The sequence below is a fragment of the Sprattus sprattus genome, assembly GCF_963457725.1.
Source record: "Sprattus sprattus genome assembly, chromosome: 3".
NCBI lineage: Eukaryota > Metazoa > Chordata > Actinopteri > Clupeiformes > Clupeidae > Sprattus > Sprattus sprattus.
In genome coordinates this window covers 20,082,122-20,096,376 of record NC_137922.1, presented here as the reverse complement: position 1 = coordinate 20,096,376, position 14,255 = coordinate 20,082,122, and the positions used below count along the sequence as shown (strand labels likewise).

At 41.7% G+C, this 14,255-nt stretch overlaps 2 protein-coding genes across 2 annotated transcripts; one reads left to right on the top strand and one right to left on the bottom strand.

Annotated features, from left to right (window-relative positions):
- Positions 1–356: 356 nt before the first annotated feature.
- tor4aa (torsin family 4, member Aa) lies at positions 357–1,600 on the top strand (the record flags this gene model as incomplete). Its single annotated transcript, XM_080834341.1, has 1 exon — positions 357–1,600. The coding sequence occupies one exon, from the start codon at positions 357–359 to the stop codon at positions 1,578–1,580; it is 1,224 nt and encodes a 407-aa protein (XP_080690467.1). The 3' UTR covers positions 1,581–1,600.
- A 3,577-nt stretch (positions 1,601–5,177) lies between these two features.
- LOC308362038 (non-selective voltage-gated ion channel VDAC2) lies at positions 5,178–13,840 on the bottom strand. The gene is made up of 9 exons (XM_080834529.1): positions 13,713–13,840; positions 10,216–10,287; positions 10,019–10,068; positions 8,809–8,961; positions 8,636–8,688; positions 8,276–8,497; positions 7,111–7,261; positions 6,828–6,885; positions 5,178–6,699 (listed from the first exon to the last, which is right to left on the bottom strand). The coding sequence occupies exons 2-9, from the start codon at positions 10,280–10,282 to the stop codon at positions 6,608–6,610; spliced, it is 846 nt and encodes a 281-aa protein (XP_080690655.1). The 5' UTR covers positions 10,283–10,287; positions 13,713–13,840; the 3' UTR covers positions 5,178–6,607.
- Positions 13,841–14,255: the final 415 nt, after the last annotated feature.

The following is a 14,255-nucleotide window of genomic DNA, read 5'->3' as shown; positions in this document are numbered from 1 at the left end:
CACAGGTGGCAGAATCTGTCTGATCAACAGTGCAACCATAAATTCCCGAGAATCCCCCTAACATGAAAGTATTTGCTAGTTGGCAGACTCAACGGGACATAATTCAATGATGATGTCATCATTATGGAAAACTGTACTAGCTTACCTTATAGGCCTAGTGGTTACTGAAACACAGACCTCTTTCCTCAGTTGAGCTATGCTGTAGTAGACAGTGAAGGAGCAGGGTATTGTTTTCTGGAAATGCAACTCAAGGGAACAAGAAAGTAGGAAAGGCCTAGATATGTTGGGTAATTGGATTTGCAAAAAGTAAAAAGAAATGTAAAAAGTCAATGTTTCATCTTTCGATAATCTTTTAGATGGAAGATCAAGATTCAACAGACAGTGGGCCAGAGGAACCTCAGGACCAGAACATAAAAGAAAATGGTATTCAAGGGTTTTCCCAGTTGTCTGCGAGTGTGCAGGCCGTTGTGCGCATTCGTCAAAAATACTTAGCCCTCAAAAAGAGGCGTTTGGAAAAAGCTGCTTCACAGTCTGTTTGTTGTTCACGCTCCACCAGCCCAAAGATCTTCACTTTTGATGCGCTGACGGTCAACACCCCACCCCCTATGCGCAAAAAGAGGAGGAAAAGGAGGGGACGGGTTCAGTACCCAAGTAATGGCTACCGCAAAGTTGTGCCCAACCAGGAACATAGCCGGGCCAAGAACTGCCTTTTCCTTCTCTGCATCATCCTGTTCCTGCAAGTCTACAATGCCATTGAGAACCTGGATGACCATGTGCTTAGGTACGACCTGGAGGGTCTCGAGAAGGTCCTGAAAAGAGAGGTATTTGGACAGCAAGAGGTGCGGGATAATCTTCTGGCGCAGTTGAAGGATTACCTGTCCACTTACGTTCACAGCAAGCCTCTGGTGTTGTCCTTGCACGGCCCATCTGGGGTTGGCAAGAGCCACTTGGGTCGCCTCTTGGCACAACATTTCCGCTTCCTAGTTGAGGACCGACTGGTCCTGCAGTACTACACGTTGCACCGCTGCCCCTCCGAAGATCAGGTTGCAAGCTGTGCTCAGAATCTGTCCACCATCGTCTCAGAAATGGTCACGCAGGCGGAGGACGAGGAGAAGATCCCCATCTTCATCTTCGACGAGGTGGAGCACATGCCGAAGCAGCTTCTGGACCAGCTGCACGACCTGATCCGCGTGCGCCACATGAACGAATACCTCAACACCATCTACGTCCTCATCAGCAACCTCGGCCACGAGGAGATCACCAAGTATGTGCTGCACAACGCCTCAAGCATGGCCGCGGGGAGCCACTCACGGGTCGGCAAGGAGCTCACGCCTCTGCTGCAGCACAGCCTGGGGAAACACCACATGCTTTGGAGGGATGCAGAAATCTTACCACTCACACTCCTGGAGAAGAGTCATGTGACTCAGTGCTTCATGGACGAGATGTCCCGAGAGGGCTTCTATCCCGACTTTGTACACATTGAACAGCTAGCGGGAGAGATCTCCTACTATTTTGCCGGGGGACGGGAGTTTTCTCGCACAGGTTGTAAACAGGTGGTGGCAAAGGTCAACTTGCTGTGATGATTGCTGAAAGTTGGAGTACAATGTAACACTTTCTTGGAACAAGAAAAGGCTCTGTTGTGAGATCCTAGACCAAATGTGGGACGAGAAGTAAGTTTGCGTGGGACAATGTGGAGCATGTTACAAACGCAGATAGGTAACCTAAAATTTGTATATGTTTATCTTACTGAATAAAAAACATTTGTTTTCAGCCTTTTAGCTCAAACACCTATACTTTGTCCTCTAGTCGATTCCATGGCACACCAGTTAGGTCATAAAAGAAACTGGCTACAGCTTTTGCTATATCAAAGATATGATGAACACAGTGCTGTTTGTCATCCAAAGGCACACTTATTTTGCAACAAAACATGTTTTTATTGATAGACCAACATCCACTGGCCATTATAGGCCCATCAAACATACAGTGCCACTTGAAAGTATGTGAACCCCTTGAGCACTTAAGAGTTTTCTGTTGTCTTACCATGATTTTTCATTTTTTTCATCACCAATTTTCCATAGATGAAATGTCAGGTTTATGTTTATCATTTGCATGTACTTGTTTAGAGGGAATTGTTTAAATAGCCAAAAAAAACACATGAAACATGGAATTAGTGTATTTTTAAAAGTGAACCCCCAGCTGCATTGGTCAAGTCAAGCAGGTAACAGATCCGGTGAAACATATTTGGGTGCTTAATTAGTCAATTAAGCAAACCAATCAACTGAGACATCCTTAGGAAAAGGGTTGGGCAACACAGATTAAAAGAGAGAGAAAACCAACCAAACTACTGTAGTGCCAAGGTGTATCCACACAGATCAATAATGCCGAGAGGAAACAAGATATCCAAGAACATCAGGTTCTGACAGCCCATCAGTCTTGGGAAAGCTATTAGACCATCTTCAAAAGATTCCAGCTCCATTCTTCCATCCAAGACAAATAATTTAGAAATGGAGGGCATTCAACATGACCGCATCTCTGCCTAGAAGTGGACGCCCGTCAAGACCATCACCAAGAAGCACCAGAAGAATAAATCAGGTAAAAGCACATGGGTATATGGTAAAATGTACATGGGTCTACAATCAGACGTAAATTGTTGGTTTTGATCGTGACCAAAAAATTCTATCTCGGACTCATCTGTCCAAAGAAGGGACTTCCCCTAGGCCTTTGGTTTATCCAAGTGCTCTCTGGCAAAGTTGAAACGGGCAGTTTTGTTCTTTCTTGAGAGCAGAGGCTTCCTTCTAGCAACTCGATCATGAATGTCTTGTCTATTAAATTTCCGTCTGATTGTATAGGTATTTAAACCGATTTCATGAGGCCCTGAAAATTCTTTGAAAAGAAGGCAAATTACCTTCTCAGTTGCCATAGTTACAATACTTGGGTAACACAACAGGCTGTTCAAAGCACCATCATTGCCATTTAAATAAATGCTTTGGTGTGTTTTGTAGGGGCTGAAAGTGCCCCTGGTTGAGCGCTTGCTTTGAGAGCGTAGTGCTATTGAATAGAGTAGAAACTATGCCACAAGGCATAAGCGGCTCATGTGCAGGTAACAGAAAGCATCCGTGTTCTTATTTCTGACTATTAAAAAACCAAAGGACCAATGAAAATGCAGGATATTGTACCAATATGCAGGTCAAAGGGGCAACATGCTGTGCTGTAGGCCTACAAACTGGTCACCCTAGCCTACCACACCAGTCAACACCGGAGGAGGGGGAAAAGGCCGCAAAGGAAAATCAGGACAACCTTATTCAGTGTGCTTTTCACTTGTTAATGTTTTTAAATACACTTAAAGTGTAGAATGACATGTAGAATAGCCACAGCAACTTTGGTATTAAGGTTATAAACGCATTTTTTTACGACACTTCATACCTTATTGATATGACAAGATATACAGTGCCACTTTAAAGTATGTGAACCCCTTGACCACTTAGGAGTTTTCTGTTGTTTTACCATGATTTTTCATTTTTTTCATCACCAATTTTCCATAGAAGGAATGTCAGGTTTATGTTTATCATTTGCATGTACTTTTTTTAGAGGGAATTGTTTGAGTAGCCAAAAGACTACATGAAACATGGAATTAGTCCATTTCAAAAGTAAGTGAACCCCCAGCTGAATTTGTAAAGTCAAGCCGGTAACAGATTCAGTGAAACTTATTTGGGTGCTTAATTAGTCAATTAAGCAAACCGATCATCTGAGACATCCTTAGGGAAAGGTTTGGGCAACACAGATTAAAAGAGGGAGGAAACCAACCAAACTACTGTAGTGCCAAGGTGTACCCACACAGATCAACAATGCCGAAAGGAAACGAGATATCCGAGAACATCAGGAAGAAGGTTCTGACAGCCCATCAGTCTTGGGAAAGCTATAAGACCATCTCCAAAAGATTCCAGCTCCATCCATCCATCCAAGACAAATAATTTAGAAATGGAGGGCATTCAACATGACCGCATCTCTGCCTAGAAGTGGACGCCCATCAAGACCATCACCAAGAAGCACCAGAAGAAGAATAAATCAGGTAAAAGTCAACCCACACATCACCTCTAAAGAGTTTCAGACCTCTCTTGCAGCATCTGGGGTAAATGTACATGGGTCTACAATCAGACGAAAATTGAATAGACATGACATTCATGATCGGGTTGCTAGAAGGAAGCCTCTGCTCTCAAGAAAGAACAAAACTGCCCGTTTCAACTTTGCCCGAGAGCACTTGGATAAACCAAAGGCCTTCTGGAAGTCCCTTCTTTAAACAGATGAGTCCGAGATAGAATTATTTTGTCACGATCAAAACCAACAATTTTCGTCTGATTGTAGACCCATGTACATTTACCCCAGATGCTGCCAGAGAGGTCCGAAACTCTTTAGAGGTGATGTGTGGGTTGACTTTTACCTGATTTATTCTTCTTCTGGTGCTTCTTGGTGATGGTCTTGATGGGCGTCCACTTCTAGGCAGAGATGCGGTCATGTTGAATACCCTCGTCTTCTTCCTGATGTTCTCGGATATCTCGTTTCCTCTCGGCATTGTTGATCTGTGTGGGTACACCTTGGCACTACAGTAGTTTGGTTGGTTTCTCCTCTCTTTTAATCTGTATGGCCCAAACCTTTCCCTAAGGATGTCGCAGATGATCGGTTTGCTCAATTGACTAATTATTCACCCAAATAAGTTTCCCTGAATCTGTTACCTGCTTGACTTTATCAATTCAGCTGGGGGTTCACTTACTTTTGAAATGGACTAATTCCATGTTTCATGTAGTTTTTCAGCTTCTCAAACAATTTCCTCTCAACAACTACATGCAAATGATAAACATAAACCTGACATTTCATCTATGGAAAATTGGTGATAAAAAAATGAAAAATCATGGTAAAACAACAGAAAACGCTTAAGTCCTCAAGGGGTTCACATACTTTCAAGTGGCACTGTACACAGCAGGCAGTACAGTGGTGTAGTTTCTTACAAAGTTTAGCCACAAAATACCACTTGTACCAATCACTTCTTTTTTAACCTCAGGGACCTAAATATCTCCAACTATGCATTTAAATGAACACAAATACTACTACCTGCTAGGGTGCTGCCCATCTTGACAGTAATACTTTGGGGGTGGCGGGGGGCAGACAAAACCAAACATAGCACTTTTTATTAATATTTAATATAACTTGATTTTTTTGCTGGAAAAAAATGAGGTACAGTGTCGACATAAAGCAACTTTCCAAAAACCAAACAATATGAATAATAAGATAGGTGCAATAATAGTAATATAGAGACACACAAAATGTGAGACAGAGGATGGGTATGTACAACACAGTTACAGTATTAAGAACCATTTGCGATCAGAAAACATACAGGATCATTGTGTACACAACAGTGGACTCGGACAGATGTACTGAGACACGTTTAAATGTCTGCAGCAGGGTCAGTAAGAGAATTGTAGTCTGTTGCAGCGCTCTTTGCCAACAGATGCTAAACATCTACAAGACATACGACCAGACAGGATGCTGAAATTGACAGTTCCATTCCTTCCTGAGTGTATCAGAGAACTGTGTGAACTCTGTGACCCTGTCTATCAATGACTGAGATGTGTGTCAGCGGACTACTCAAGCACTACATCAGGCTGGCATGGCCAGAGCAACCATCATACTAAATTAAATGCTTAAGCCCCCAAAGTCTGGATTTACATGCAACAGCAATCTGAGTGCTGTCCTGTCTAAGTTTCATAACTGAATTCAATTCTAGCATTTATTTTAGATTACATAGATGTTCACATTCATCCTACTCGTCTTATGGAGGCCCAAGTGGGACATTCCAAAGAAAACAAAAAAAAACTGTTGAAAATATTACTGGTGTGTAAAATAGAGTGTGAAATTCTTTTCAAGTGAGTCAGCATGTCATTATCTGGGGTTTGCTAAGCATCAGTCAATAGCTGGGTTTCCTTTCAACTCTTCCTTCTGCAAATATTTTAAGCGCATTCATGATAATTTGGCAGAAGAAAATGTGAGCTTGTTTCCGTCCGCTGTGTCAAGGAAGCAGTTGTGGGATCAATTACTCATTCAACTCAGAAGATTTGATGTGAGTTTCAAGCATTTCCACCTAAGATTTCCTATTTGAATGGTTAAAATCTGCATGAAAACGTTTGATGGAAACCCAGCTAGTATGTTATAAAATCTATGTCCGAGATCATGACTGTTCATCTGTCACAATCTAACAGGAGGAAGACAAGACCGTTTTAATGTTTATTTCCTTAGCTGTAACCCATATGATAATCACTAGATTATATATGGGCGAGAATGCTGCCCGGTAAATGAACATTTACTGTCATGCATTGTCTGGGCCTATTGGGTCTTCCATTCAAGGAAATGCTGCTGACCATTGATCTGGTTCTGTTACCTCAAACTCAAGTAAAACGATGGGGTGAATTGGCTATATGTGTGTGCACTTGGTGGAGTGTGCGCAGGGTGAAAGGACACTAAATATGCTGAAATTATAAAAGGATTACGGTGGCTGTAGATGGGATTACGGGCCTCAGCTTTTTGTCATTTATTTGTCTCATTCCAAGAAGGACCTCTATGCCTCCAGTTCGAATCCCATGCCAACCTTGTGGCCTCCCGAGTTGAAATTCTTGCCGTCGACTAGCGCAGACAGTGTGAGTTTCACTCCTGGCGAAGAAGAAAAAGAGGGTTCACATTTTGGACAGAACTGAAACACTAAAGAAGAAGAAGAGAATAACAGCATAAGCAGCTGGAAAACATGAAAAATGAGAGTGCGTCGTCCCAAAAAACATTACCTGGCCGCAGGCTCTGAGTATAGCCAACTCCAATCAGACTAGCATTGTTCACTTTGGCCTAGAAAAGAAAACAATCAATAAAAGAGAGTCAAGGAGGAGAAGTTTGTGTTAAAAAAAAAAAACAGGGCAATTCCAATCCACATGACCAGCAGAGTCCTCCCACTCTCCCAAGAGAACAAGACTGTAAAACTAATTTTGGTGCCGTCTTCATCAAATGCACTTTGTTGACTATCTAACAACAGCAGTTTAACATCCAGTAGGCTTATCAAAACACTCTACTCACAGAGACAGAGGCATCCTTGTCCAGCTGGTATTTGGCAGCAATCCCAAATCGTGTGTTGTTGCTGCCTGCGGTCCAAGCCAGGGTAACAGCAGTCTCCAACTGATCATTTACCTTCTGGTAAATAGAGCCACCAAACTCTGTTCCATCATTCCTGAAAGAGTACATCAAAATACTAGTGAGGTTACATGTATTTAGCATATTGGACCTCCACTGTGTTCATCAGTGTGGACACATGTGTCCAATTTCCGATTTCAGTCCGATTTAAATGGGATATTGGACACATGCGTCTCCCCAGAACTAGATTCATTGTGTCCGACTTGAGTCCCACTGGACTCCGATGTAAACCCCTGGACACACGATTCGATTCCGCTGGTAATTGGACTGGGCGCACATGTGTCTCTCGTATCTGATTCAAATTGGACAACAACAACTTTTGCACGTGCTTGAGATCGTGCCCACAGACATATAAATGCATCATATATAATGTATATGATATGATAAACGCTGCTAGACGCTCAGTTCTTGTGCTCCCTCTCATTCACGTTGAAATACTGAAAGCGAAACTGAAACTTTGAAACTGGAACGCAACTGTTTGGGACAGAACGCTAATTCAGTGAACAAATATTTTCATATTACTTTCCACCAGTTGTTAGTCATGTAATCCATTCATATCGATGTGAATCAATCAATACTAATACAACTTTAACTGTGGTGTGTTTTTGTTTCATTTCACAACGTATTTACTGTATAATCAACGGTAGCAGATGTAAACATTCCGCATTTGATTTGAACTGACGCGGCCAAGATCTAGATTGGTCACTGCCATGTGCTTTGAGATAGAGCAGTTAACCCCCCATGGAGAGAATTGGATGGGATCGGAGTGCTGCCATCATGTGCCCGCACTGACTGTGACTGGTTCCTTAGGTTTGTGACTTATGAAAACCAGAAGTTTTTGAGACTCACTGGTACAATGATTATTTTGCTCATGATATGCTGTGCATCATATAAAAACACCATATGAACAATGTTTAAAATCAATTAAAAATTGGATTTTCACCAGTGGGCCTTTAAAAGTAACCATCCTCAAATAAGATGAGGGCAAGACTAGCACTGGATGAAATTAGTTCTCACAGCTAAAATCTCAAGATGGGTTAAAGATGCTTACACGTTGGTGTGAAGCTGGAAGTCTTTGGCCTTGAAGCCAAGAGCAAAGTTGTTCTGCACCATTTTGGACTTGGCCGTGTCGAAGGCCATCTGATAGGCAGCCAGCCAGCCCTCGTAGCCCAGGACCGCGGAGGAGTGAACTATGGGCCCCTCAAAGTCGAGGTCACAGGCCAGGTTAATGAAGTCGCGCTTGTAGCTGGACTTCAGCTTCCCGCTCTTCTTCCTGAGGGTCATAAAGAGAGATTCTTTATCAATTTCACACTGGTACTCTGACACATCAATCAAATTCCATGTCCTATTTATCTGACTTTCAGGACAGTGTAACTATTTGTCTTTGCAAACAAAAGGAAAAGAAGCTTACCCTGTGTTTGGCACGAAGGAGGTGTCGAGGGCTACCTTCAGCCCCTGTGCCAGCTGTAGGAGAAGGTGGAGGTTAACTAAAACAGGTCTCTGTCACTAGCAATTCACCACTCGTTGACACAAAGTGTAAATATTTCACAGGATCTCACGGAACTGCCTTGGAGACTGACTGACCTGGTCTTCCACAGCCACTTCAGTGCCAAGGGTGTTGTCTGTGTTCCATTTCTGCGTTAAGGACAAGCCAATCTCCTTCATCTTGTACTTGGTCTCCAGGTTGCCCCCAGCCTTGCCTGTGTCAGTGTTGGTTGAGCCAGAAGTGTTGAACTCCTGAGACGAGGCAAAAAGGAGGTTTCATTACTCATCCATTATAAGAAACATGGCAAGAACATGATGGATGACCACTAAAGATTTAGGGGATAATTAATAGCCTAAAACAAAGAAAAGAAAAGGTGGGAGCTGGTAATGCAGGTGGAATTAATGACAATGAGGATGCAATTCAAACTAAATTGACTGTAAAAATGAGTAGGTACATTTTAGAATATACAGTTGGTTTGAGTTTTTTCCAGTCAGTCGATCATGCATCTACCACATACAAATATTCGTTGCAAATTAATAATGAATTTAATTAATATTAAAGAACCTGTGGCGTGTGAGATATTCATATAATTTGCTTGTAAACTGCACAGGCTGATGAAGTAGGGCAAGTAATGACATGCATTGACATGACATGACCGCAAATGGTGCACAAACCAGGTATGTGTGGGCAATTACTAGATTAGATTAGATTCAACTTTATTGTCATTACACAGAGTACAAGCACTGAGACAACGACAATTACATTTATGGTTTCAAGAGGACAGTACCATTTGTATGACCCTGAAGCCTATTTTTAGTAGTCATTTTAATCACTACTCTTAATTTTGTAATCTAAGAATTCAAATAATGAAAACTGAGGATGGATTGATAGTTGAAAGCAGCCAATTATGTAGAACATCCAACATTCACAAGTACGTAAAGACCAGGGGCAGCATAACAGAGCAGGCCGACATCAATACGATCACAAGATGATGTAAAAACAGACAAGAGGGGCCTCACAGATGTAAAACACCAGAGAGGAGAGCAATCTGAATTTCTCACGCAGACCTCTTACCATCTTCAAGCATTTTCCACCACAGGTAGCCGTAAAGACACAAAGACTACATTATCAAAAGCACCCATAGTATGCACACATATGCAGGTTTGTGTTTTCAGGGACAGGAAGTCAGCAGAGACAAAAGACGAGACAGGAGAAGAAGAGTGATTAAAGAGAGAAAGAGAGAAAGAGAGATAGAGCAATGGAATAAGACATAATGAGGGAGGATACATGGGAATTGTGTCCACTCACCACTCCATTTTGGGATTTGGTTTTCAAATCCAGCTTCACAATGCCAAAACCTGCAAGATTAAACACAGTTGCAGAGAATGTATTCCATAGAGTGGTATCCAGCAGCCCTTCCATACCGTACAGCAGATCACTGGACACAGATAAACAATGATGCACTGAGTAAATGCGGATCGACCCATAGTTGCCTGCATACTTACCATAGCCCTTGCTGAAGATATCCTTGGCAGCTTTGCCCAAGTCTGAGTATGAGGGAGGTACAGCCATTCTGCCTGAGGGGAAGATAGTTTTTAAAAATTCTCAAGTTTAGTTCACATGTCATCCTGCTATATCTGGGCATGTTCAAGAGAAGCTGGTTGCATCATTTTCACTTTCACTGTATGAGTCAAAGAAAAGTTGATCTTCCATCCACAGAGCACTTCAAAAGATACGTGCTTTACAACTACACACATTTGCGGAACTTGAAACCACAGCTTCCAGGGTAACTCGGTTTCTGAATTAAGTACAACTACTGTTTGGGTAATTGCTGCCAAAACCAACCCCCCCTCCCAGAGCATAGCGCATGCAAAAAGACAACTTCCTATTTAGTCCATGGGCCCGGACCTGAAATTTCACATATCGGTACCATCTGGGTGGGCAAAGTCTAGTTGCTATTTTTAAAATGTTATACATCCCTAGATTATGTTTTGATGTGATAACCACTAAAAAACTGCCACGCTGAAAGGGTTTTCACCTCTTGAACAGAGAGACCCATATCAGGCTAACTGGAAAGATGAATGCTCCAGTCATCTTGTATAACTGTACCATTATACTATTATCTCATCTACATTGAAATAAACCCACCAATAAATACTTTGAATGGGCTCCTATGTACTTGAACAGTTCACATTCTCAATTTTATAAGGATATAGTCTACTTTTGCGAAATTTGCAGTTTCAAATAATAATATTTTGTGGCTCTCTCTTCAAATACATTATTAAGTTAAATTTAACTAAATAGTAGTCCCTCAGTTTGTATTTAATGAACCTAGACCACAAGGCCACAATCATTATGATAAAACTACACATGATACAGGCAAACAATGTTGTGGCATGTAAAATAGTTTTGTTTTATTTTTCGTATTACCAGTCATTCAAAACGTACATTACATGTAAAACTGTTTAATAAGTGGTCTGACAGTGCATAGGCCTATGTCCAGATGATGCTACACCTGAATACATGCTACACTTGAACATGCTCACTTAAAGTAACAGTATGCAACAATTATACTTCAGGATTAGGGTTAGGATTAGCAATTTTACCTTAAAATAAGAGCTTGAAAAGAATTGGGGCACTACAATGACTTTTAATATGGAGAATCGTCTCTGTGCCATTGCAATACCAGGGTCCATAGGCATATAACTGCTAAATGTAGGATTGCCTGACGCCGCCCGGCTTTCTACTGTCAGCCGAACTAGTAAGTAGCTTATTTGCCGTCTTGCTTTGTCTTGTGTTGCACTTGCTTGATGTTTGACTGTGTTAGGACAGAACATTGTTGAGTAACTAGCTTGTCATAATGTCAAAGTCAGCACATTTCAAGAGATTTCGTTAGTTTTAGCCGCTAGCATATCGTTAGCGAATAGCAATTGATCCGGAATGCTTCTTTAACATCAATTGGCATGTTCTTTGTAACAACACTACTGATAGTTTGAATATAAGGGCTATTTAACATTGCCTGTTAGATAAACTAGAATTAGAACTGTACATATTGGGATATATTAGGTCCACACCCTCAACCTAGGAGTCAGTCACCATGACCGTCATCTGAGTCTGTTCACTCGACAGTGGGTTCTTTCTCACTGGGTTGATCAGAACAGGTTTGCAGTTTGCATATATCTGGTGAGACATGTTCACTCAATCACCAACTTCCCATCATCGTCTGTGGTCCACCCACTTTCCTTGGAATCCGGCACGGAGGGTTGGGACTTGTCTAGTTGCAACATTTGACTTTAATTTAGCCCAAAAATATGAAAAGCTGCTTTTGTACAAGGGTTAGCCTATCATATATAAATAGACTTATATCAGTCCTACAAACAACTTAGCATAGGTAAAGTTTTGCCCCCTCAGATGGTACCAATATGTTGTCTGGCCCATGGACTAATTTTAAGGCACAGTTTTAAGTGGCAAGTGGAGTAGTTGCTGAATTGCAACCCGCTAAATACCCTTTTCTTTACAACAGTGTGACAATGCCTACGGTGGGTGTCAAATACCATAACAACGTGTAAAGTACTATATCAAGCCAGTGTGTTGGTTAGTTGGTTGTTGGCTACTGTAGAAATATGGCCGTGCAACATGGCGGTATCAGTGGAAGAAGACCTGCTCCCTATTTAGATATGAAGGGCTCATTCTAAGCTAACGAAAACACAACGATTTATAGTTACATGTTATTATACACTAATGAAAACATAACTATGAATATTATATTCAATTTCTACCAATAGATGTGATGCCACTAAAAACTACACACTGTACCTTTAAGTGTCCCATTCTTTTACCGTAAGTAACAGTGGTGTTTTTAAGATCCCTGTGGGTAACATTATGTCAGCTGGCATGCCATGAGAGCAGATCACAAGCATCAACATGGGCGCCACCTATACATGTGTATGTTGCAAATGCATGCAAGCGCCATGAAAGCAATCGACAGCACACATGGCGCCACTCAGCGACCGGGATGTAACAGCACAGTAGAGCCAGGACACTACCCAAAGGACAGGAGGAATAACGGATTATCTGCGCACGGCCATCCCTGGACATAGCCGCCAGGTTCATTCACACTGTCCATTGGAAGGTTTAAGCGTAGTTTAGCCGTAACCTGTTGAGCAGCACTTGCCAAAAACAACGCTTTAATCCCTCCAGACACAAAGTGTAACAACATTGGGTGGGAAAACCACCCGTGATTATCCAACGAACAAGCACACAAACCATAAATAATGTTGTTAATCTATACCAAAAGAAAAACGAATCAATCAGCATGTGTTTAAATAACGTTACAATGTGATTAAGTAATTTTTAAACGGTGAAATGCATAGCTCAGAAGCTAGCAGTTGCGTACACACCCCCTTCAATGCTAGCATTACCAAGAGTCAGGCTGAGGTCAAGTGCACCACCGACAATGTCAAACCAGCAGCAACTGTGTACAAATGTTTAATAAATGGGGGCTACTAATCAGAAAATAGCAATGCAGCTGGCATTCATCTATATTCGTTTGTAGCTTGCTATGCGACCATTAGTATTAGCTTACTACCTCTACTTACCAAACTAACGGTATAGCTAGCTGGCTAGCTTGATAGTTGTGGCTACGCAAATTAACATTAACGTTTTGCCCCACGCATCACCGAGGCAAGCAACCGAGATTACAACACACCATCGTATACCTTTCCTGAGTCGATGCCATCCAATATAGCTATTAAGTCATTTAACGTTATCTAACTATTTTCACAGCTAATGTTACTAAGCTAACATACTACTAAAGGACGATGGCTGGGCCGACACATTACTGTTGCTATCCTTGATGCAAAAACCAGATTAAAATCGTTATTGCAGCCAGTTGCCCTTTATGGATTAGTACACTAGTGCTATGGTATTACGTTCACAAAAATATAACATATTTGATCAACTTAACTATCTGTTTATTCAGAGGATTTATAATAGTCCATACCTTTTCTTGATTGCGGTATTACAATGCCACAGCACAACAGTCCTCACTAGCTAGCCTCCTCCGTCGATTGCTTGCCCGGTTGTTAGCCCACAACTAGCTAGCTACTGCCAAGGTAGGGCATCGTGAAGGAGAAAAACGGAGTTTGCGCAATTAAATGGGGCGGTAGCATTGACAACTGCTGTGTTGGGGATTGACAACTTCTGTGTCGGTCAGTGTGGCAGGTCCACAGTCGAGCTTGAGAAAGTAAATGAGACCACTATTTGCATCAATGGATTTATCTCTATTAATGCATGCATATATGTAGAATATGTATAGAAGAAGAATTTGTGCATTAGATTCGACCAGTGTCAGCATCCTCACTAGGCTTTATGTATTGTGTAGTTATTTGTGTACCCTTATACGGCCATCTCTCTGGCTTTTGAAGGAAAAATACACGGTTGAAGTGAAATAGATTACCAATCGTGTCAGATGAAAATCACCCTTAAAATAGTGTTTTCCTCAAAAATACAACACTGTTTTAAACAAACACTAGACACAGTTACA